Source organism: Gymnoscopelus microlampas (genome assembly GCF_963454915.1).
Source record: "Gymnoscopelus microlampas genome assembly, chromosome: 24".
Classification (NCBI taxonomy): domain Eukaryota; kingdom Metazoa; phylum Chordata; class Actinopteri; order Myctophiformes; family Myctophidae; genus Gymnoscopelus; species Gymnoscopelus microlampas.
Genome location: NC_139961.1, coordinates 14,565,152 through 14,586,628, shown reverse-complemented (window position 1 = coordinate 14,586,628; position 21,477 = coordinate 14,565,152). Strand labels below are relative to the sequence as shown.

Sequence of the window (21,477 nt, the reverse complement as noted above, 5' to 3'; positions counted from 1 at the left end):
GGGTGCTCCTCCTTCCCCTCGACTCCGCCTTCCTCGCCGTCTCGCCGTTCCCCGTGCGGCGGAGGAGGAGGTCCGTGCACCTCCTCCTCCTCCTGGCGGCGCGGTACCGGCGGCTCCCCGTGCGCGTTTTGCCGCGGGTCACAGCGGGCCGGCGCGAAAGCCGAGGCTCCCTCCCCGGATTCTCCCACGGGATGCGTCCGCGTCCGAGCCGCGTACGGACGACCCCATCTCTCCAACGGCCTATCGGAGCAGGGCGGCCTATCCTCTGCTGATTGGCCGGTGACGGGCAGCCTGGCGAGCGTGCAGCGGAAGAAGAAAAAGAAGAAAAGGGCGAAGTGAGGAAAAAGCGAGGATGTCCGCTTTGGTCGCCTGCTGTGACGGATGTTTTATTTTCTGCGACGGGCAGATCGTCACCAGAGAGCAGCTCACCTTCAGCACAGGCACTTGTATATATCTATTATATATATATATATATATATATATATATATATATATATATATATATATATATACATATATATATATATACAGTGGTATAAAGTACATTTACTCTTAAGTACAATTTTGAGGTATTTTTACTTTACTGGAGTATTTCCAATTTTCAATACTTTCACTTCTACTCCACCACATCTCAGAGGAAAATATTGTACTTTTACCCCACTACAATTATTTGAAAACTTTAGTTACTTTGTAGATTTAGATTTTTATTAGTAAACATACATTAACCACTTAAGCTCTATGTATATTTTGGCTATTTGAAAATAGCAGATCTACAAGCTCTTGTGAGATTGTGGATCTGCCATCTTCAAAAGATGTTTATGCATTTTGAAAACTTGAAATGGGACATTCTGCATAATGACTACTTTTACTTTTGGTTCTTCAAGTACATTTTGATACCAATACTTTTGTACTTTTACTCAAGTAAATTTAAAAATAATTGAGTACTTTTTCCACCACTGCATATATATATCTATATCTATATATATCAGCATTTCTTAATACATTCATCATATTCTCTTATATGTGGAGTTCCCTCATGCTGGAGTTCACGCTGAACACTGATGTGTTCTCATCTTCATCATCCGTCTATGGCTTCATCCTCATTCCTCTCTCCTTGTCATTTATTCCACCGTTGCACCGTTCTCACTTCTTTCCTTCGTGAAAGTGAATTTGGTGACTTTTTGGTCAACATCGCCTCCTCTTTGTCTTCACGGAATCTCATATTTTACCCTCTGAATGTTTTTGCTCGTGTCATTTTGTGTGTGGATGCATACAGTAGATAGATATTTAATTGATTGGCTGGTTATGTATCACATTTTGTGATGGTTGTGTAGGAAGGCCACTTCCATGTGTTTCACTCATCATATTAGTATTCACGTTATAACAGTATGAACATTTCAGAAAAATGTGATGCGGTTTGGAGGTTGAGTGTGCGGGAGCGGATTGGAGGAGCAAGATCTCTGGCTGCTGATAGCGGAATTGCAGCGGTGAATAGGATTCACGAGGAAATGGTCATACTTTAATGTGATACTAGACAGGAATTCAGAAAAGTCATTAATAAAATCTTTGTTATATTTAGGGGGGCGGTATAGTACTGCACAGAGCAGGGGCGAGGCCAGGTTCAACTCAAAAGTCTGCAGCTCGAAGCTGGAGTAGGAGACAGTAGGATGGATCAGGCGGCACTGGTGGGCCGATTTAAAAATCGAGGCTAGGCCCCCGCCGGTACCCGTGGTCCGAGGTGAACTAAAAAAGGTACAATATGGGGGGAGAAGCTCAGAAAAAGCAACACACTCATTCGTCATCATCATCGTCAAGAAAGTCTTTGTAGATCCTGTAAAGTCTGCTGCTGTTGTTTGAAGTTGCGTCCGTAGTTGGAACCCGAAGACTGGGGTCTTCTTCACATTCAGGAATATACTTAGACATGCATGGCTTAATCTTTGAGACAAGCATATGCTACTGGCAGGATCAACCAGGTAGGCCTCCTGTTCCTTTACAGGCGGGCCTGGGGTCTTCACATTTGTGGGTCTTTTTCCCTTTCCAGATGGAGGCTTCATTATCGATCCTGGATTCAAGTCAGAAGATATTGGCCACTTGTATGATTGAGGGACTAGGGCTGCAACTTTCATAAATCGATTAAATAATGCAATTATTTATTATTTGTGTGTGTGTGCACACACGTGTAATGAAGTAAAAATATAGCTGCAAAAATATTATGTAGGGTTAGGGTTTCATATTTCAATATATCTTGTTTTCAATTATAAAAATGTTAAAATTCACTCATTACATTTCCTATAATGAAGACAATGATTAATGATGTTATCTAGTTATAATAGACTAGCATTAGATCACACTTCCAAAAGTGTTTTTACTTGAAAAAAATGACTATCAGAATTAACTAAAATGGTGGTAATTCATTTTGTTGCGTTAAAATAGTTTTTGAGGATATCATGAAGCCTTGTTCCAATAAAGAAATGTACAGGGTATTTTTTACCTATATATATTTTATATTTCCCAACGGTAACAAACATAGGGAGAAACTTGTATCAGCATAATGGGCTGCTAGAATCCGGTTTATGACCATAACGCTCCTCACTGGGCCGAACATCTGGATGTCTGCGTCGATGCCCGCTCTGACGGCGTTAATGGCCAGCTGCTCGGCTGGAGCCATCGCAATAAGCTCAAGCCTCAAAATCTTAAGATTTTAAGATTTTGCATGTCCGTGTTGATGCCCGCTCTGACGGCGTCAACGGCCAGCTGCAAGGCGTTATCCACCTGGGAGCGTTAGGAACAGTAGTGGTTAGATAGATGTACCGATACCATTTTGAGAGTAGCCGACCTACAAGCTGTGAGCTTATTTTCTTTTTTGCATACCTTCATGACTGTTTCCTTGTGGATCGTGAAAATAGGGGATTCGGGTTAACAGCAACTGCTGGGACACTGATTGTGACTAACTTTGTAAGGTTAAGATATGACCACGCTGCAGTGTGCTGTTTCTTTGATTGCCTCAAACAAACAAGTCATTAGGTTGACTGAATATTTAGTGCATCTATGAATCAGACAAAGTAGTCTTTAGGAAGAGTGAAACTTAGTCAACTTGTGAAGGTTTCTTTACCGTTGCGTAAAGGTAGAATTGTTTTGGTTCTGGTTCCATTGTCGCAACAGCAGCAATAATGATAATAAATATAACTGTAAGCAGCAATAACTGGGGGCCAAGCAATATGCAATAATTATGCAATCAACACCACAACTTTTCTGTAACACATAATTGTGTTATGGCGTCCAGCTGGTCCATCATGATGCTTACCTCCCTATCGGACGCTCCTTCGGCAGTTGGCCTGTAAAATCTCTGAAAGAAGAGAGATACAGTATTATAGTACAGTGGGGGGGGTAGTACTCCTTGATTTGATATGATTTGAATTCACTCACCGCACAGTACCACAGAGCAGATGAAGTCATGAAGGTTCCTCCGCCCAGCTTTATTCCATGTACGAATTGATTTGTACCTGGCACCCCTGTCACGAAAATAATTTAGATATACAAATACATTATTGACATATTAAGAATAGCAGAAATAGCTGAACTGTCTGCTGTCTGGTTCGCTGTGTGTCCATCTTGTAAGCATTTAGTTGTGTCATTTCATTGTACCTTTTTAAAAATGTTTATCTTTCTATTTGTTTGCTTTATCCAGGGTGCAACTATAAAGAGGAACGACGCCACAGGAGAGATCTTTATAGCACGGGTGATTTACGGAGGCCTGGCTGATAGAAGTGGTGAGTCTCTCTCTCTCTCTCTCTCTTCATTCTTGTGTCCAGCACGTACTGTATGTCTGAAGGTATCTCTCTCTCTCTCGCTGTCTCTCTCTCTGTCTCTCTTTCACGCACAAAATCACTTCTAATCTCATCGGTTCTGAGAAGAAGCGAAGTTCATGGCTTTAGAGTGTTAATCTGATTTGTGTGTGTGTGTGTGTGTGTGTGTGTGTGTGTGTGTGTGTGTGTGTGTGTGTGTGTGTGTGTGTGTGTGTGTGTGTGTGTGTGTGGATCTGTGAGGGCACTGGGTGACCCAGGTTGTCTTGAGTCAGCAGGACTGTACTGTGTGTGTGTGTGTATGGGGTGGGTGCTTGTCTGTGTCTGTCTGTGTTTTCCAGCTTTACAAGGACTAAATATTCTTACTGTGTGTCTTCAAGTGGATAAACAGTTCAGGAAAATTAAGGAAAGTGTGGTCATTTTCTTAGTCCTTAATCTTAATGTTAATATGTGCGTGTGTGTGTGTGTGTGTGTGTGCGTGCGCGCGCGCGCGTGTGCGTGTGTGTGTGTGCGTGCGTGTGCGTGTGTGTGTGCAGGTCTGCTCCATGCAGGGGACAGGGTCATCGAGGTGAACGGGTTTCCTGTGGATGGACTGGAGCCAGAGCAGGTCATCCAAGTGGTGGTAGGTCCATGACAGGCCTGTCAAAAAAAAATCGATTCATGAATAAATCGCGATTCTTAATGCCACGATTTTAAAAATCGATTCAAAATATTAAAATTGATTTTTATTTTTTATTTTTTATAAGTTAGTACCTTTTTCACTGGCACTTTGTCTGAAATCAATGTCAGAAAGACTGACTGACATGATCTGTCTGCATTGAAGTGTATGATTCAACTTTTCATGGTTTATATTATATCAAAATGTTCTAGTATAATTAAAGCAAAGTGATTTGGGGTAGAAAATCGCAATAAATCGCAGAATCGAATATCAATTAATCGCAGAATCGAAATTTTAATCGAATCGGCACCCTAGAAAATCGCAATAAATCGCAGAATCGAATCGAATATCAATTAATCGCAGAATCGCAATTTTAATCGAATCGGCACCCTAGGAATCGATTTTGAATCGAATCGTGAGGAAGTGAATCGTGACACCCCTAATATTAAATAGTTAAAATTGCTGATCTATACAAGCTCACAACGGATCGTGTGTTGACGCGCTTTGAGTCTTGCAGATCTGCTATCTTCGTAGAATGTTCGCCTGTTTTCGCCAAATATTTTTTTCAAAGGTTCACCTATGGTGTGAACATTTGGCGAAAATAGGTGAACATTCGGCATTGGGTTTTCCCATTCTACAGTACTCATAATACTATAATGTGTGTAATGTGTGTCCTATCAGCAGGCTAGATCACAAGGCACCATCATATTCAAGGTCGTACCCATCAGCGAGAGACCGGTCCATTGCCAGACCCTGGTGAGTGTTAGCAGTGCCCTCAATTGTAGAGATTGTAAAGTAAAGTGAAGTAACTACGTACATTTACTCAAGTACTGTACTAAAGTACAGTTTTGAGGTATTTTTTTACTTTATTGGAGTATTTCCAATTTTCTGTACTTTTACTTCTACTCCACTACATCTTAGAGGAAAATATTGTGCTTTTACTCCACTACAATTATTTGAAAACTTGAGTTAGTTGCTTTGTAGATTTTGATTATTATTACAAAACATACACTAAACTCTTCAGCCCTATGTACATTTTGGCCATTTGAAAATAGCCGGTCTACAAGCTTGTAGATCTGCTATTTTCAACAACAACAAAAAATGAAACTTGTGAAATGGGACATTCTTCATAATGAGTACTTTCTACTTTTGCTACTTCAAGTACATTTTCATACCAATACTTTTATACTTTTACTCAAGTAAATTTTGAATTCCGGACTTTTACTCGTAACAGAGTTCTCCTACATTGCAGTATTGATACTTTTACTTAACTCATCCAGTGCCACAAGACGTCAAAGACGTCACGTGGCCTGACGCCCCGTGTGCCACAGAATGTCAAAGACGCCATGACATTTTTTTTAAAAACATGTTCAGAACCCAAGATATGATGATTTGAAGATATGCTGCTCCATTCACTCTTTGTTTAACTTCTAACTTAAAAAGGCTGTATCTCGGCTCCTAAGCACTTTTTTTTTACAATGAATTTTAGCTGTGGCACTCAGAGCCAAAAATTACATAAATAAGCTGGGCATTGAATGAGTTAAGTAAAGGGAAAAAAAGTACTTTTTCCACCACTGCTCACCTGTATGGTTCGTTCCAGCTGTACATGAGGGCCATGGCGGACTACAGTCCCCTGCAGGACCCCACCATCCCCTGCGCCGACGCCGGCATGAGCTTCAAGCGGGGCGACGTGCTGGAGATCGTGGACCAGACCGACGCCCTCTGGTGGCAGGCCAAGAAGCTGCCCAGCACCAGCGCCTGCGCCGGCCTCATCCCCTCCACCAACCTGCTCAAGAGGTGGGCTTTGAGGGAAACAAAAATAAATTATGATTTAACCCATTGAGACCTGGAACTGTGTCATTTTTAGATTTGAGCTAAAAAGCATTATTTTACACTTTGGGCTATTCAAAAATAGCAGATATACAAGCTCGTAGCGCGGCACTCGGTGCCGCGCTACGAGCTTGTAGATCTGCTATTTTTGAAAATTTGTGAAAATGTGTGCAAATCTTTGAATATATATATTTTTAAAGCGAACATTTTTAACTCAAATCTTAGCTTCTGGGGGTCCCTGGAACAAAATATTTTGATGGGGTCGGCGGCCAAATACATATCATTTTGGGGGTCCTTGACATGAAAAAGATTGAACACCACTGATATAGAAACATAGGTTTTTCAGAATGCTGTTGAGATTTAGGACACATGTAGAATCGGCTTCAGGTCTCAATGGGTTAAAGGTAGGGTAATGGATATTTTTTTATCAAAACAAAAATGTTTTTGTTAAAAGGTTAAAGCACTATATTCTGACTGTAATCTCCATACAGAGTGTTTGTTCAGTAACAGGAGTCTCTCTGTCTCTCCAGCTTTGATAAACAGAAAATACATTTTCAGGTAGGTGACAACATTTCAGCCAATCAGGAGAGAGTACCCATTTATCAGTTTAATTATTTAAAGTGTTCCAGTTCCAATTCTGTCTGTCATCACTTCCAATTTCACTTGTTTAATCTGTATCATGTCTGAGTTCTCTATCCTGATTGGATACGATTTGCATCCTGACCTGAAAATGCATTTTCTGTTTAATAAAGAGCTTGAGAGACATGGAGACTCCTGTTGCTGAACAAACACTCTATAGCAATGAGTACTATCAGAATATAGAGATATTTAACACTTATTTTAACAAAAGAAAATCACTTACCCTACCTTTAATGTATTCTCATTGGACCCAGCTGAGTGCAATAGCTACTGTAGATATCTATCTGTCTGTCTGTCTGTGTCCCAGGCATAACTTGGGGAGTCGTCCGACCAAACGGCATCAAACGTGGCGCGTGTGTCCCATGTGATGCAGGGCTGTTCAGTCACTGCCACGTGGCAATCGGGGTTGCCAGATCTGCTTATTATAATTTCCTTCCCCGCGAGATTTTATTTGAAAATAGCCGATCTACAAGCTCACAACGCGTCGCATCGCGGCGCGTTGTGAGCTTGTAGATCTGCTATTTTCAAATAGCTGATGTACATGTGAAAGTGCTCATGTGGCCCATAGTCGCTTCCTTTGGGCTGGTTTTCCTAGACCTGGTTGCTTGTTTCTCTCACAGAATCTGGCAACGCTGGTGGCAATTTCGAACGGACCAATGGTTTCAGAGACATAAAAAAATCACGAATATCTGTGTCTTGATTATCCCTGGGTCTGCGGTGGATGCACCCAATCTCAGTGTGTTTGAGGAGAGTATAGTAGGCATCGGCTTCCCTGATTGGCCAACCCGGGCCTTGTCAACGGGTGGAGCTTTGCGTCACGTACATTCACGCATGCCCATTCACGCCATCAAAACGATGTCAGCATTGCTCCATATTTGGGCGATCGGTCGTACAGTATGTTACTCGGTACCAGTGGCGTGCACAGACATTTTGAGGGGCAGGTGCTCAAGTAAATTATACTTTTTTTTGTTTACTTGGTCTGCTCTTTTTTCCCTCTACACCTATACCCCTTTGTCAAAAATAGCCGATCTACAAGCCCACAACGCCTCGAATCGCGAGGCGTTGTGGGCTTGTAGATCTGCTATTGTTGGCTAAAGTTCTCCTCAGAAAAGGGACGCTAGGTTTCGAGTGGTTATGGTAAAAAGAAAAATCATATCACATAAAAAATTGGCGGACCCCCTGTAGTAACTCTGAGGACCCCCTAGGGGTCCCGGACCCCCTGTTGAAGACCCCTGCTGTAAACTAAAAAAAAACAAAAAACGTTTTTTTCCCTTTTTTTCAAAAGGGCACTTCTGGTCAAGAGGGCAAAGGGCAGGTGCTCTAGCACCACCTAGAGTCTATCTGTGCACATCCCTGCTCGGTACCACCCTGGGTACTCTGACAACGAGTACAACAAGTATTGCATAAGCGGGCGGGGCATGCATTCCCGACTTGCATCGTTACCGACTTACCATCTAGCGTTGATAAATAGAGAAAGAAGATAGATACTGTTAACTCAGTGACTGCCATGGACGAGTACAACTCGTCAGTTGGCCCGAAGTCCACAGTGCTTTTTTTTTGGCAAAAACAAGCCACAACTATTGCAACGGATTACTGCGACCGGACATCTCCCCCCCCCCCCAGATTCAACGAGACCCCCGTGTGTGTAATAAGGAAATCGCCGTGAGGGCGGCAACCGCGAAAAATATTCCATGATTTTTCAAAGGTTTGTTAAATCGTGACATTTTTCAAAAAGAACTCTGGCAGTTAAAGAGTTCATAGATGGATCGGTGGATGCCAGGTTATAAAGATTTTATCCGTCTGTCTGTCTGTCTGTCTGTCTGTCTATATATATATCTGTGTCCTGTTGTAATATGCGTGTCATGTTGTGCCTCTCTCCACAGGAAGCAGAGGGAGTTTTGGTGGTCTCAGCCTTACCAACCACAGACCTGCATCCACACCTGTAAGCACAGTCGTTAAGCCCCCATGACGTTAACCACGTACAGTACAACGGGAGTGGGGGGGGGGGGAGTTGGGGGTGGAGGTTATGGGAGTGGGGGGTATATGCTCGGTAGTCGGGAATAATCAACAGTACCCACTTTGTTTGCATTATTTTGCACACAAAAAAAAGCTAGCAAAGAACCCAAACAGCACGTCCTGCGATCTGTCTTCGCGTGTGTGTGTGTGTGTGTGTGTGTGTGTGTGTGTGTGTGTGTGTGTGTGTGTGTGTGTGTGTGTGTGTGTGTGTGTGTGTGTGTGTGTGTCTGTGCTCTCAAAGAACTCAATGGGCATTCAAACAGCGTTCACTGTTATCCCTTGAGGAATCGTGGAGAAAAAAAACAGACAATGCCCACTGTAAAGACCAAGAACTTTGTTTTGTCTTTGTCTGGCCCATAACTCTGTATCAATCAGTTAGAGCAGCGGTTCTCAACCAGTGGTCAGGGGACCACCAGTGGTCCTTACCAGGGTGTCCCCAGCTAAATTAGTTAACATAGCGTCACAATAATTTTAACCACTTGGCTTTGGCTATTCAAAAATAGCAGATCTACAAGCTCATAGCGCGGCACCGAGTAACGCTAATTAAGCATGAATTAAGCATGAATTCCTTAATCATTAGTTAAGCAAAGTTACCTAATACATTAATTAATAATGAATTACAAGGAATTCATGATGAATTAATGCTTAATTAACGCTTAAATAATGTATTAATTAAGTCATCAAAATTAAGCGTTAATTACGGGTACCTTATGAGGAAGTGTTACCCTTCTTATTAATGTAATGACAAAATGTAGGCCTAGTGCAAGTAATATACATTTTATGTACGGATACATTAAGCATGTAGGAATACACAACACAGTCCACTAGTTAATGATTCAGCTTCAGAATAGACAGTTTCGTAGCTTTTTCATGGATGTTTTCTACTGTCTTTTACCCCACGCTTCACTGAAGTGAGCACCGTGGACGAGGGTAAGGATTTGTCCCTTTGTCTCTTTATATTTGTTTGATTGTCAGCTGTAAGGCTTCTGTTTTTTTTATTTCCAGCAATCTTTCAGAGGACAGGCTTTACTGTGGATGTGATTTTTAGTGAATTAAACCGTTGATTTTCCTCGTTTTCCCCTGCAGAGGAAGACAGCATGGGTATTGATGAGAAGTGCGTGGAAGCAGGTACGCCAATGGTTAAATCATTTCTCACACATGCTAGTTTCCTGCTTCTATTATTTTAATGTGTGTTCAGCAGTGGTGGACAAAGTACTCAAATGTTTTACTTAAGTAAAAGTATCAATACTGCAATGTAGAATTACTCTGCTACAAGTAAAAGTCTGGCGTTTTACTTGAGTAAAAGTACAATTCAATTCAAACTTTATTCAAGACACACACAGGGGGGGGTCCATAGTGAAGAACACATAAAACATATAAAAACAAAACAATAAATAAACAAGGCATAAACAAACAAGGCAGGACTTTCAGCCTTAGGCTAGGCTAGAGCGCCAGTGTCTCCATAGCTTAGATGACAGCCTAACAGAGCTCTTGGCAGGATTAGAGAGTGATACAATGATGCTGTTCACAGAGTCTGTTAACCTGTACACAGGTTTCGTAATACAGCAGGGCAAGTGGGTACATTTATTTCTACAAACATTTGACTGGCACTACAGCATCTTGGGGCCTTGAGCAGTAGCCTCATGCAGTCGTTATAGGCCACTGTTATTTTTCGCAGACTGCCCTTTTTGTAGTGTCGCCACAGGTGGGCGGTGTATATAGTGTACAGTAAGCTTTAACAAGTGAGATTTTCACTGTAACTGAGTAGAAATTTAATTTGCGAACAAGCATGTTGGCTTGGGCATATAGTTTACGGCATTGTCTAAAAATATCTCTGTCATCAGATACGTCATTTGTTATAAAATGACCTAGATATTTGGTCTCCTTGCACTCTTTCAGTGTCATACCAGACAGATAGAAGTCAGGAAATACCAGCTTACTGTCTTCCTTACTTCTCATGATCAGAGTTATGCTCTTTTTTGCATTGTACTTGATATCAAAATATAATTCCATACTGTGAGCACACTCTTAGTAACTGCTGGAGACCAGCACTACTTGGACATAGGACCACCAAGTCATCTGCGAACACGGGGTGGTTGATGATACAGTCACCAATGATACACCCTATTTTACAGGCATTCATTTGTACAGATAAATCATCCATAAAAACATTAAAAAGGAAAGGAGATGCAATGCTGCCTTGTCTTACCCCATTGGTCACATGGAATGGGCAGCATAGCATAGTGTGCATATCAGTAAACCAGAATCCTCATCAAATATCTGGGGGCCCCTCGCAGTACAAAAGTGGCTATTATTATGACACGCCCAGAATAAGGATGCCTATAGGGTTCATGTGGTTAACTCTTTATGTTTTGTAATAAAATCCTTTGCGTTTTTCTCTGTTTATGTTACAGACGAGGAGGCATTTGAATCGGGTAGGTAAGTCTTTGTTAATTACAGCCACTATGATATGCAAGAAAGGAGAGGAAGTTATTGGGCAGTGTTATGTCAACCTGTAGCTGGTCTGACAGCTTACTTTGCATGATACAGGACACTACAGTGGGCGGCCATAGCTGAATGGTTAGTGAGCCCGCCTAGGGAGCCAGAGGCCCTGGTTGCCCCAGGTTCGATTCCAGGCCAGCATATGTGTCGATGAAATGAAATTTGTCCCTGAGCAAGACTCTTAACCCCTAATTGCTCACAGGTTCTCATTGGAAACAAGACCGTAAGGACTTTCATGAACAACCTGTTAAAAGGAATTATACACTGTTACAACATGATGGGTGGAGGTGTCATATAAGGCCTTGCCAGGCAGGCAGTTATAAGTGCATTAAAATAAAAAAATAAATAGATCTCTGTTTTTTTTTATTTTATTTTTTATGGAGAGACACATATATTCGCATGACATACAAAGCAGCTCAATCCTGTGTTAAAATATCCCTTGTTGCTTTCCTAACTCTTTCCTGCATGCGTAAATGTCAAGAGGAGCTCAGGGACGGTTAGTAGAAACTACCCTAACTGTGTTGTGTGACTTTGTAACCACTAATCCAGCAGCCTTTGAACCTTTGTGACTGTCACGTACAGTACCTGTACCTGTCACGTAAAAAGTTACAGGTTATACGGTCAATTTATGCAGTGGCGTGCACAGGCATTTTGAGGGGCAGGTGCTCAAGTAAATTATACTTTTTTTTGTTTACTTGGTCTGCTCTTTTTTCCCTCTACACCTATACCTCTTTGCCAAAAATACCAGATCTACAAGCCCACAACGCCTCGCGCTGCGAGGCGTTGTGGGCTTGTAGATCGGCTATTTTTGGCAAAAGTTCTCCTCAGAAAAGGGATGCTAGGTTTCGAGTGGTTATGGTAAAAAGAAAAATCATATCACACAAAGATTTGGCGGACCCCCTGTAGTAACTCTGAGGACCCCCTAGGGGTCCCGGACCCCCTGTTGAAGACCCCTGCTGTAAACTGAAAAAAGGGCACTTCTGGTCAAGAGGGCAAAAGGCAGGTGCTCAAGCACCACCTAGAGTCTATCTGTGCACGTCCCTGAATTTATGCCATGGCATAACCATGTTTATGGCAGGCAGCTCATTGTCTGTTTCAAGTAAAGTAAGAGACCAAGGGCGCATTTAGATTAGTATCTTTACCTACCTATAAACATGATATCATGCGCTCGTTCTTGAAGCAGGCAAAGAGCTGTCAAAGGTCCTTAAAATTTAAAAGTTTGAGAACCACTGGGCGGCAGTGGCTCAGGGGTAGAGTGGCAGGTAGAGCAGCCGGATGGTGAACCGCGAGGTTCCCAGTTCGATCCCGGGCTCCCCCCAGAGTCAGTGTCGAAGTGTCCTTGAGCAAAGACGCTGAACCCCTAATTGCTCCCGATGAGCAGGTTGGTGCCTTGCATGGTTTCCTCCGCCATCGGTGTATGAATGTGTGTGTGTGTGAATGGGTGAATGTAATGCACAATCTATGTAAAGCGCTTTGGATAAAAGCGCTATATAAATGCACCATTTACCACTGGCATACAGTATGCCAGAGGTCTTCAACAGGGGGTCCGGGACCCCTAGGGGGTCCTCAGAGTTACTACAGGGGGTCCCCCAAATCTTTGTGTGATATGATTATTTTGTTTTACATTAACCACTTGAACCCTAATATCCCTTTTCCGAGGAGAACTTTGGCCAAAAATAGCCGATCTACAAGCTCACAACGCCTCGCGCTGCGAGGCGTTGTGAGCTTGTAGATCGGCTATTTTTGGCAAAGAGTTATATATGTAGAGGGAAATAAGAGCAGCAAAAGTTTATCTGAAACACAATTTTATACAATATAGAGGGGGTCCCTGTTTCATCTCTCTCTCAGCTAGGGGTCCTTGACCTGAAAACGTTGAAGACCCCTGCAGTATGCCATTTGCACGTTCTCCATCCATAATGGTTACAGAAAGCACCGTTCTGTTCATAAGACCGTATAACCTGCCATGCAGAATGGGTGGAGTGAATATGAAATAAGGTTGATTCCTGACCTTTATAATAGTCCAAACATCATGAGACATTATGAAGGCTTGCCTTACAGCAACCCTATAACACATTATTGCTGCTTTACAAACAATATCTGTGATACAACTCCTTGCAACTGCCACTAGGGGTAATGGTTGCAAGTACAGTGGTGTAAATAACTAAGTACATTTACTCAAGTACTGCACTTGAGCACAATTTTGAGGTACTTTTACTTTACTGGAGTATTTCCAATTGTCTATACTTTTACTTCTACTCTACATCTCAGAGGAAAATATTATACTTTTACTCCACTACAATTATTTGAAAACCTTAGTTACTAGTTACTTTGCAGATATAAATTATTATATTATAAAACATTAACCACTTTTATACATAGGCTATTTGAAAATAGCAGCTCTATACAAGCTCACAACGCGTTGCGACATATTGCTTGTAGATTTGCTATTTTCAAATATTTTTGTACTTTTACTTTTGCTACTTTAAGTACATTTTGATATCAATGCTTTTGTACTTTTACTCAAGTAAAATTGTAATTCCGGACTTTCACTTTGTAACAGAGTACTTCTACATTGCATTATTGATACTTTCATTTAAGTAAAACATTTGAGTACTTTTTCCACCACTGTGCACGTAGTTGCAAGGAGTTGCATCGGTGTGGACTGGCTTTTAGAAATTGTCTTCCTGTCGTTTCCAAAGCGCGCTGCGAAAAAAAACTGAATAGGCTCTATGCACAGTAGCCATATTGGAAAGAAATTGGGCCTCTTCTTACTTCCTTCACAGGTGTTACCAATGATACTAATGAAGGCTCTGTTCCATTCTGGTTAAGGTGCTGGTATCGTGGATGTTGGCTCACTAGAAACACTCCATTTTGGTTCCCAAATGGCCCCTTATGGTGGGTGTGTAACTCTGAGAGTTATGGGGGTCCTTGAAAATAAGACAACCAATATGCCACACTAAATGGAACAGAGCCTTAATTAGTATTATTGGTAACACCTGTGAAGGAAGTAAGGCAGGGGCCCAATTCATTCCCAATATGGCTGCTGTGCATAGAGCCTATTCCACCCATATTCTCCTGTGTTTCTCACTGTGTTTCCCGCTTTTCCTCCATTGCTACCAGGAGAGGTTGAATTCAGCAATAACATTGATGGCGTCTACATAGGTAAGCGTCTGCTGGGGACACTCTAAACCACTTGTTCTCAAAATGGGGTCCGGGAACCCCAGGGGTCCTTGGGACAGCAAAATTAGTTAACCCATTGAGACCTGAAGCCGATTCTACATGTCTCCTAAATCTCAACAGTATTCTGAAAAACCTATGTTTCTATATCAGTGGTGCTCAATCTTTTTCATGTCAAGGACCCCCAAAATGATATGTATTTGGCCGTGGACCCCCATCAAAATATTGTTCCAGGGACCCCCCAGAAGCAAAGATTTGAGTTAAAAATGTTCGCTTTAAAAATATATATATTCAGAAGATTTGCACACATTTTCACGATTTTTGAATAGCCCAAAGTGTAAAATAATGCTTTTTAGCTCAAATCTAAAAATTACACAGTTCCAGGTCTTAATGGGTTAATAACAATAATTCTAACCTCTTTTTATCCATATTTTATACTTTGGCTATTAAAAAATAGCAGATATACAAGCTCATCTTGTGGCACAGATTTTGTAAATCTTGGAATATATATTTTTAAAGCGAACATTTGTAACTCAAATCTTTGCTTCTGGGGGTCCCTGAACAAAATATTTTGAGATGGGGGGGTCCGTGGCCAAATACATATAATTTTGGGGGTCCTTGACATGAAAAGGTTTGAGAACCACTGATGTATTCATCCATGGACCCATATTATGTGACGTACAGCGGGGTTCAGGCGGAGCATGCGTCTGTGCCGGCGGAGGGCCCACAGCACCGCCCAGCCGTGCTGCCACGTCCGCTGTCCCACCAACTGCTCCATCAGCTCCCTGGCCAGCCCCTACGAGGAGGTGGTGCGCTACCAGCGGAGCCCGCACGACCCCTACCGCCTCATCGTCCTGTTGGGTAAAAAAAAAAAAAGCTTCTTCATCTCCTAATGTATTCATTCATATTTCCATGGTTCGATGTTTTGTTGTGGAGGGTTGAGGGGGGGAGAGTTACTAATCCATGCCTCTGTTTTTGGTATCATTTATATTAAACGAACACATTGTACGATGTGTTTGCGGTTCAACATTTACGAGAGCCTGATTTCATAGGTAGAAGAAAGAAATCGTCTCTGTCGGTGGATGTAAACCTCATGTTTGCCAAAATTGGCAAAAGTAGCAGATCTACAAGCGTTGTCTGCTTCTTTCGATGCTTTTGTGTGACACTGCAGTATGATCATGGGGCAGATCATGGGGCGGCGATAGCTGAATGGTTAGTGAGCCCGCCTAGGGAGCCAGAGGCCCTGGATGCCCCAGGTTCGATTCCAGGCCAGGTCAGCATATGTGTCGATGAAATGAAATTTGTCCCTGAGCAAGACTCTTAACCCCTAATTGCTCACAGGTTCTCATTGGAAACAAGACCGCAAGGACTTTCATGAACAACCTGTTAAAAGGAATTATCCTTATCGTTATCAATTAGGGCGTTAATTTACGAAAAAACAGCAAAAGTTAAAATATGGCGATAAGCAACGATGTGACATTTGATATAAATACATTTGTGTTTCTTCCCCAGGACCCACTAGTGTGGGCGTGAATGAACTTCGCAGACGGCTCCTTGAAATCGATCCCCGCGTCTTCCAGGGAGTCGTGCCTCGTACGTAAAGCACACACACGCACGCAGGCACACACACACACACACACACGCACGCAGGCACACACACACGCACACACACACACACACACACGCACGCACACGCACACGCACACGCACACACACACATGCACGCACGGCACTATCAACTTCAATCAGTGCCCAAAAGGTTTTTCATGCAGCAGGTAAAAACTGTATAAGCTAACACAGATCTTGTGCTGATCGCTGCACAACTACAGCTACAATGTTGAGCAACCAAAACCAACACATCTTACTCCATGCACCTTGACACTGCACACAAGGCATTGTGAGGCTGTTAGATCTATTTCATGATGTTTATCTGTGGAACCGAGTCAAACTAAATGTAATGCCTACGATTCCAAATGCTTGTCAGGGTGGGGGTGGGGGGTGTCCCCAGTTCAAATTTGCATTTAGTTTTCACTATGTCAGCATGGCATTCAATGCCGGTTCATATGCATTGTATCCAGTGGTGGAAAAAGTACTGCATTTTTTTGTACTTGAGTACAAAAGTATTGATATCAAAATGTATTTAAAGTACCAAAAGTAAAAGCACTCATTGTGCAGAATGTCCCATTTCACAAGTTTGAAAATAAAAACATCATTTGAAAATAGCCGATCTACAAGCTCACTATGCGTCGCATCGCGGCTGACATACCGTAGGTTCCTCTGAGTTTTTTTTAATGTACTGTACATGTACATATAATGTGCTATACGTGTGTTTTATGTTTGTTTTTTTTAATCAGACACTACAAGGCCTCCGAAGAGTTACGAGGAGTCTGGCAGAGAATATCACTTCACCACCAGAGAAGTCTTTGAAAACCTGGTGTATAACAACAGGTACAGTACAGTGCATCTGTTAAATGGTAAAATAAATGGTAAATGGTGCATTTATATAGCGCTTTTATCCAATGTTATCCATCTGTTGTTGGACTTCTATTATGAGATTCAAGATTCACACACACACACACACACACACACACACACACACACACACACACACACACACACACACACACACACACACACACACACACACACACACACACACACACACACACAGTGGTGGAAAAGGTACTCAAATGTTTTACTTAAGTAAAAGTATCAATACTGCAATATAGAAGTACCGTACTCCGTTACAAGTAAAAGTCCGGAATTCAAAATGTACTTGAGTAAAAGTACAAAAGTGTTGGTAACAAAATGTACTTAAAGTACCAAATATAAAAGTACTAAAATGTTTGAAAATAGCAGAACTACAAGTTCACAACGCGTCGCGATGCGACGCGTTGTGAACTTGTAGATTGGCTATTTTCAAATAGCCTATAAAATAGGTCTAAAGTAGTTAATGTATGTTTCATAATATCATAATGTATGTCTTAAAAGTAACTAGTAACTAAAGTTTTCAAATAATTGTAGTGGAGTAAAAGTACAATATTTGCCTCTGAGATGTAGTGGAGTACAAGTGAAAGTATTGGAAATTGGAAATACTCAAGTAAAGGACAAATACCTAAAAATGTTACTTAAGTACAGTACTTAAGTAAATGTACTTAGTTACTTTCCACCACTGCATGAGTGTACTACACACTGAAGAACCTCTGCTTTACAGACTTTCCATTGACCTTGCTGTAACCACCTCACCTTGTTTTTTCACTCTCTAGAAGTCACGCTCTTTCACAGAACATTCAATATTTGGTCCTAGATTCCTTTGTCCTTTGTGTCGGCGACGGGGCTTTTAATTGAGCACTCGGCATTGTGTTAGTCTTATATTAACACCAGCACAGCCCTGCATGTATTGATTGCATTGATGTGCCTTATCACTTATTGATTGCATTGATGTGCCTTATCACTTATTGATTGCGTTGATGTGCCTTATCACTTATTGATTGCATTGATGTGCCTTATCACTTATTGATTGCGTTGATGTGCCTTATCACTTATTGATTGCATTGATGTGCCTTATCACTTATTGATTGCATTGATGTGCCTTATCACCGAGTGCATTGATGTGCCTTATCACTTATTGATTGCATTGATGTGCCTTATCACCGAGTGCATTGATGTGCCTTATCACTGCTGTCAGGTGGAAACCGTTCCTTTTTTTTATCATTATAAAAAATACATTCAATGTGTCTTCATGGTGTCCCAACAGGTTTCTAGAGTATGGCGAGTACAAAGGACATTTCTATGGAACCAGCACTGAAGCGGTGAAAGACGTTTTGACCAGCGGAAAGATCTGCATAATCGATATAGAGCCAAATGTAGGTCTTAAAACCCCATTTATTTTCCATTCATGATTTAAAGATAAGATCAGACGTTTGACACCTTATCTCAGGGGTCTTCAACGTTTTTTTTCCAGCCCAAGGACCCCCTAGCTGAGAGAGAGAGAGAGAGAGATGAAGCAGGGACCGCCACTATATTGTATTCATGTTAAATGTGTGTTTTCAGACATTTAACCACTTAAACCCTCAATACTTTGTAAACTTGACCATCCGTTGGCTCTGTACTTAGTTCTTTGTCGAAAATAGCCGCTCTACAAGCTCACAACGCCTTGCAGCGCGAGGCGTTGTGTGCTTGTAGATCTGCTATTTTCGGCTACTGTTTCCCTCAGAATAGGGAGGCTATCAAGTGGTTAGTGTAAAAAAAAAAGTCCCTATCTGCAAACATTTGGGCGGCCCCCCTGTAGTAACTCTGAGGACCCCCCACCTAGGGCTCCCGGACCCCCTGTTGAAAACAGTCTCTATGGGGTGACTAATCGATAGAAGAAAAAAAAATGTTTTTGGGTGAACTATCCCTTTAAGAAACATACTTATAGCTCAAATGTTAGGCTTTCAATAATTTTGTAAGAAAGTTGTAACTTTTTTTCTCCAAAACAGCAGAGATGTCAATTTAAAACCACATACTCTATGCTTGACATCTTTCTCAGGCCATTCACGCGGTGAGGACACACGAGCTAAAGGCCTTTATCATCTACGTTAAACCTCCACCAATGGAGCGCCTCCGAGAAACCAGAAAGAACGCCCAGATCACCACCAACTACTATGTCAACCGACCGTTCAAAGTAAGCCCACGGTTTAGTGCATCTTTTTTGGAATGTCGTACAATAGTTGACACGATTGCAATCCAGAGTAATTTGTGTTATTCCTGCATGTCGCACGTTCAACTTCTTGCTCAAGAGCGCATTGACAGGCCTTTTACAATAAACCTCAAAACCTAAAAAAAAGCTCAAAAAGCTCAAAACGCGTCCCTTCCCGTCGCGTTTCGAACTTGTGGATCTGCTACTTTTGATGCTTTTGTGTGACGCTGTAGTATGATCATTTTATTCATGGATATTTTTTCGTTTTTGTCGCATTCCTAAGCCAATAATTTCATGATGACCAGCGGACTTAATTTTGGGGGCGAACTATCCCCCGAAAAAACAAAAAATAGGTTTCTGCCCAACAGCAACAATATACTTAATTGACCCAGGGGGTCCCTCAGGGGTCTATACTTGGTCCCCTCCCCTCCTTTTTTCACTCTACACCTGTGATTCTCAACCTGTTGTTTTATTCCATGGACCCCCAGTGCATTGATGTGCATTAGGCCACGGACCCCCCATTTGATACTTTGTGTTGTTACAGTGATTGATTTAAAAAAAATCACACCCAGTGTGAAGTGGGCGGTGTGTGGTCATCACAACATGACTCACTTTAAAAAAAGGATAAATGACTTTTTTTAAAGTCCATACTGCTATTCATAGGGCTGCACATGTGTCATGTGTTTAGCTAGCCAATCACAGTCCTGAATTTGCAAAGTCAGCCAATCACATTACAGTTAGTGGTGATGACACTAGCTGTAATGTGATTGACTGATATGAAAAAAGTATCGATTTGCATTAACAATGGAAGGGTTAGGGGGTACACAAATTTTTTGGTCGGTGTCCAAAACTCACTTATAGGGGGCGGCTACACCGCCCCAAAAAATCACACCCTGTGTGACGGTTGCGGCGCCTTTGATACATTTTGTCATCGATATGTGTTTATAATGTGTTTATAGCCACGTGTCATGTGAAGCTTGACCAATCACTTTGTTGGACAAAGTCAGGTATAGAGCAGGATCTTTAGCGCCGCTAAAAATCACACCCAGTGTGAAGTGGGCGGTGTGGTCACAGTGGTCATCACGGACTATGCACATGTGTCATGTGTCTCGCTAGCCAATCACAGTGCTGAATAGAGTCAGCCAATAGAGTCAGCCAATCACAGTGCAGCTAGTGGTTATCACAGTGATGGAAGCTCACTTAAAGAAAAGTATAGATTTGCATTGAATGTGTAGGGGTTAGGGGTGTACAATGGGTGGCCAATCACAGTGCGGGGTTAGGGGGGTACAATGGGTGGCCAATCACAGTGCAGCAAATGTCAATGTCCCAACCTCACATATAGGGGCGGCTACACCGCCCAAAAAGCTCTGGAACACCCAACGTACACTGTAAAATCATCCGTGTGTTCTAACCTCAATGTGTTATCATGGGATCGCGTGCAAACAAATCAGTCATTTGGGCGCATGCCCATATATGGGCGTATACTGATGACATCAGGGGCATAAAAAGGGCATGGGCTGACAGATCTAGAGATCTCCATGTATGGGCATAAAAGGGACATACAAGGTGTCACCATCATGACAGATACAGGAGGCAGTGTTGCCAGATTCTGCGAGAGAAACAAGCAACCAGGTCTATGGGCCACATGAGCACTTTAAACCTATACATCAGCTATTTGAAAATAGCAGATCTACAAGCTCACAACGCGTCGCGATGCGACGCGTTGTGAGCTTGTAGATCGGCTATTTTCAAATCAAATCTTTGGGGGAAATTATAATAAGCAGACCTGGCAACACCGCACAGAGGCATGTCGGTCGGATCGGCGGTGCGAGCGCCCGAACCTCTAGTTTGGTTAAAAAGGGTTAATAATTCTCTCGGTGAACCGACAAATTGATTCTTTGTCACTCCCCCAACCCACCCACCCCACCCACCCACTTCCAACACCACCACCACCACCACCACCAACAAACAGGACGAAGACTTCCAGGAGATGGAGGAGGCGGCGAGGAAGATGGAGTCCCACTATTGCCAGTTCTTCGACCAGGTCATCGTCAACGAGGAGCCCGAGGCGGCCTGCGAGGAGCTGCTGGACGCCGTCACCGGGGCCCAGGACGGGCCCCAGTGGGTCCCCGCCAGCTGGATACGGCCCACGGACGAGTCCTGACTGAGAG

The 21,477-nt window shown here is 42.4% G+C and overlaps 1 protein-coding gene across 1 annotated transcript in view; it reads left to right on the top strand.

The window, feature by feature from the left end:
- The window catches only part of mpp4b (MAGUK p55 scaffold protein 4b), a 28,601-nt gene extending 7,124 nt beyond the window's left edge, over positions 1 to 21,477 (top strand). The window contains exons 6-21 of the mRNA XM_084050717.1: positions 3,689 to 3,770; positions 4,340 to 4,425; positions 5,143 to 5,217; positions 6,062 to 6,258; positions 8,814 to 8,872; positions 9,859 to 9,876; positions 10,033 to 10,074; positions 11,361 to 11,381; positions 11,930 to 11,944; positions 14,569 to 14,610; positions 15,310 to 15,486; positions 16,138 to 16,218; positions 16,980 to 17,073; positions 18,383 to 18,491; positions 19,157 to 19,291; positions 21,279 to 21,477. Coding sequence (XP_083906843.1) covers positions 3,689 to 3,770; positions 4,340 to 4,425; positions 5,143 to 5,217; positions 6,062 to 6,258; positions 8,814 to 8,872; positions 9,859 to 9,876; positions 10,033 to 10,074; positions 11,361 to 11,381; positions 11,930 to 11,944; positions 14,569 to 14,610; positions 15,310 to 15,486; positions 16,138 to 16,218; positions 16,980 to 17,073; positions 18,383 to 18,491; positions 19,157 to 19,291; positions 21,279 to 21,470 — 1,425 coding nt within the window. The 3' untranslated portion in view covers positions 21,471 to 21,477. The remainder of the gene's footprint in view (positions 1 to 3,688; positions 3,771 to 4,339; positions 4,426 to 5,142; positions 5,218 to 6,061; positions 6,259 to 8,813; positions 8,873 to 9,858; positions 9,877 to 10,032; positions 10,075 to 11,360; positions 11,382 to 11,929; positions 11,945 to 14,568; positions 14,611 to 15,309; positions 15,487 to 16,137; positions 16,219 to 16,979; positions 17,074 to 18,382; positions 18,492 to 19,156; positions 19,292 to 21,278) is intronic.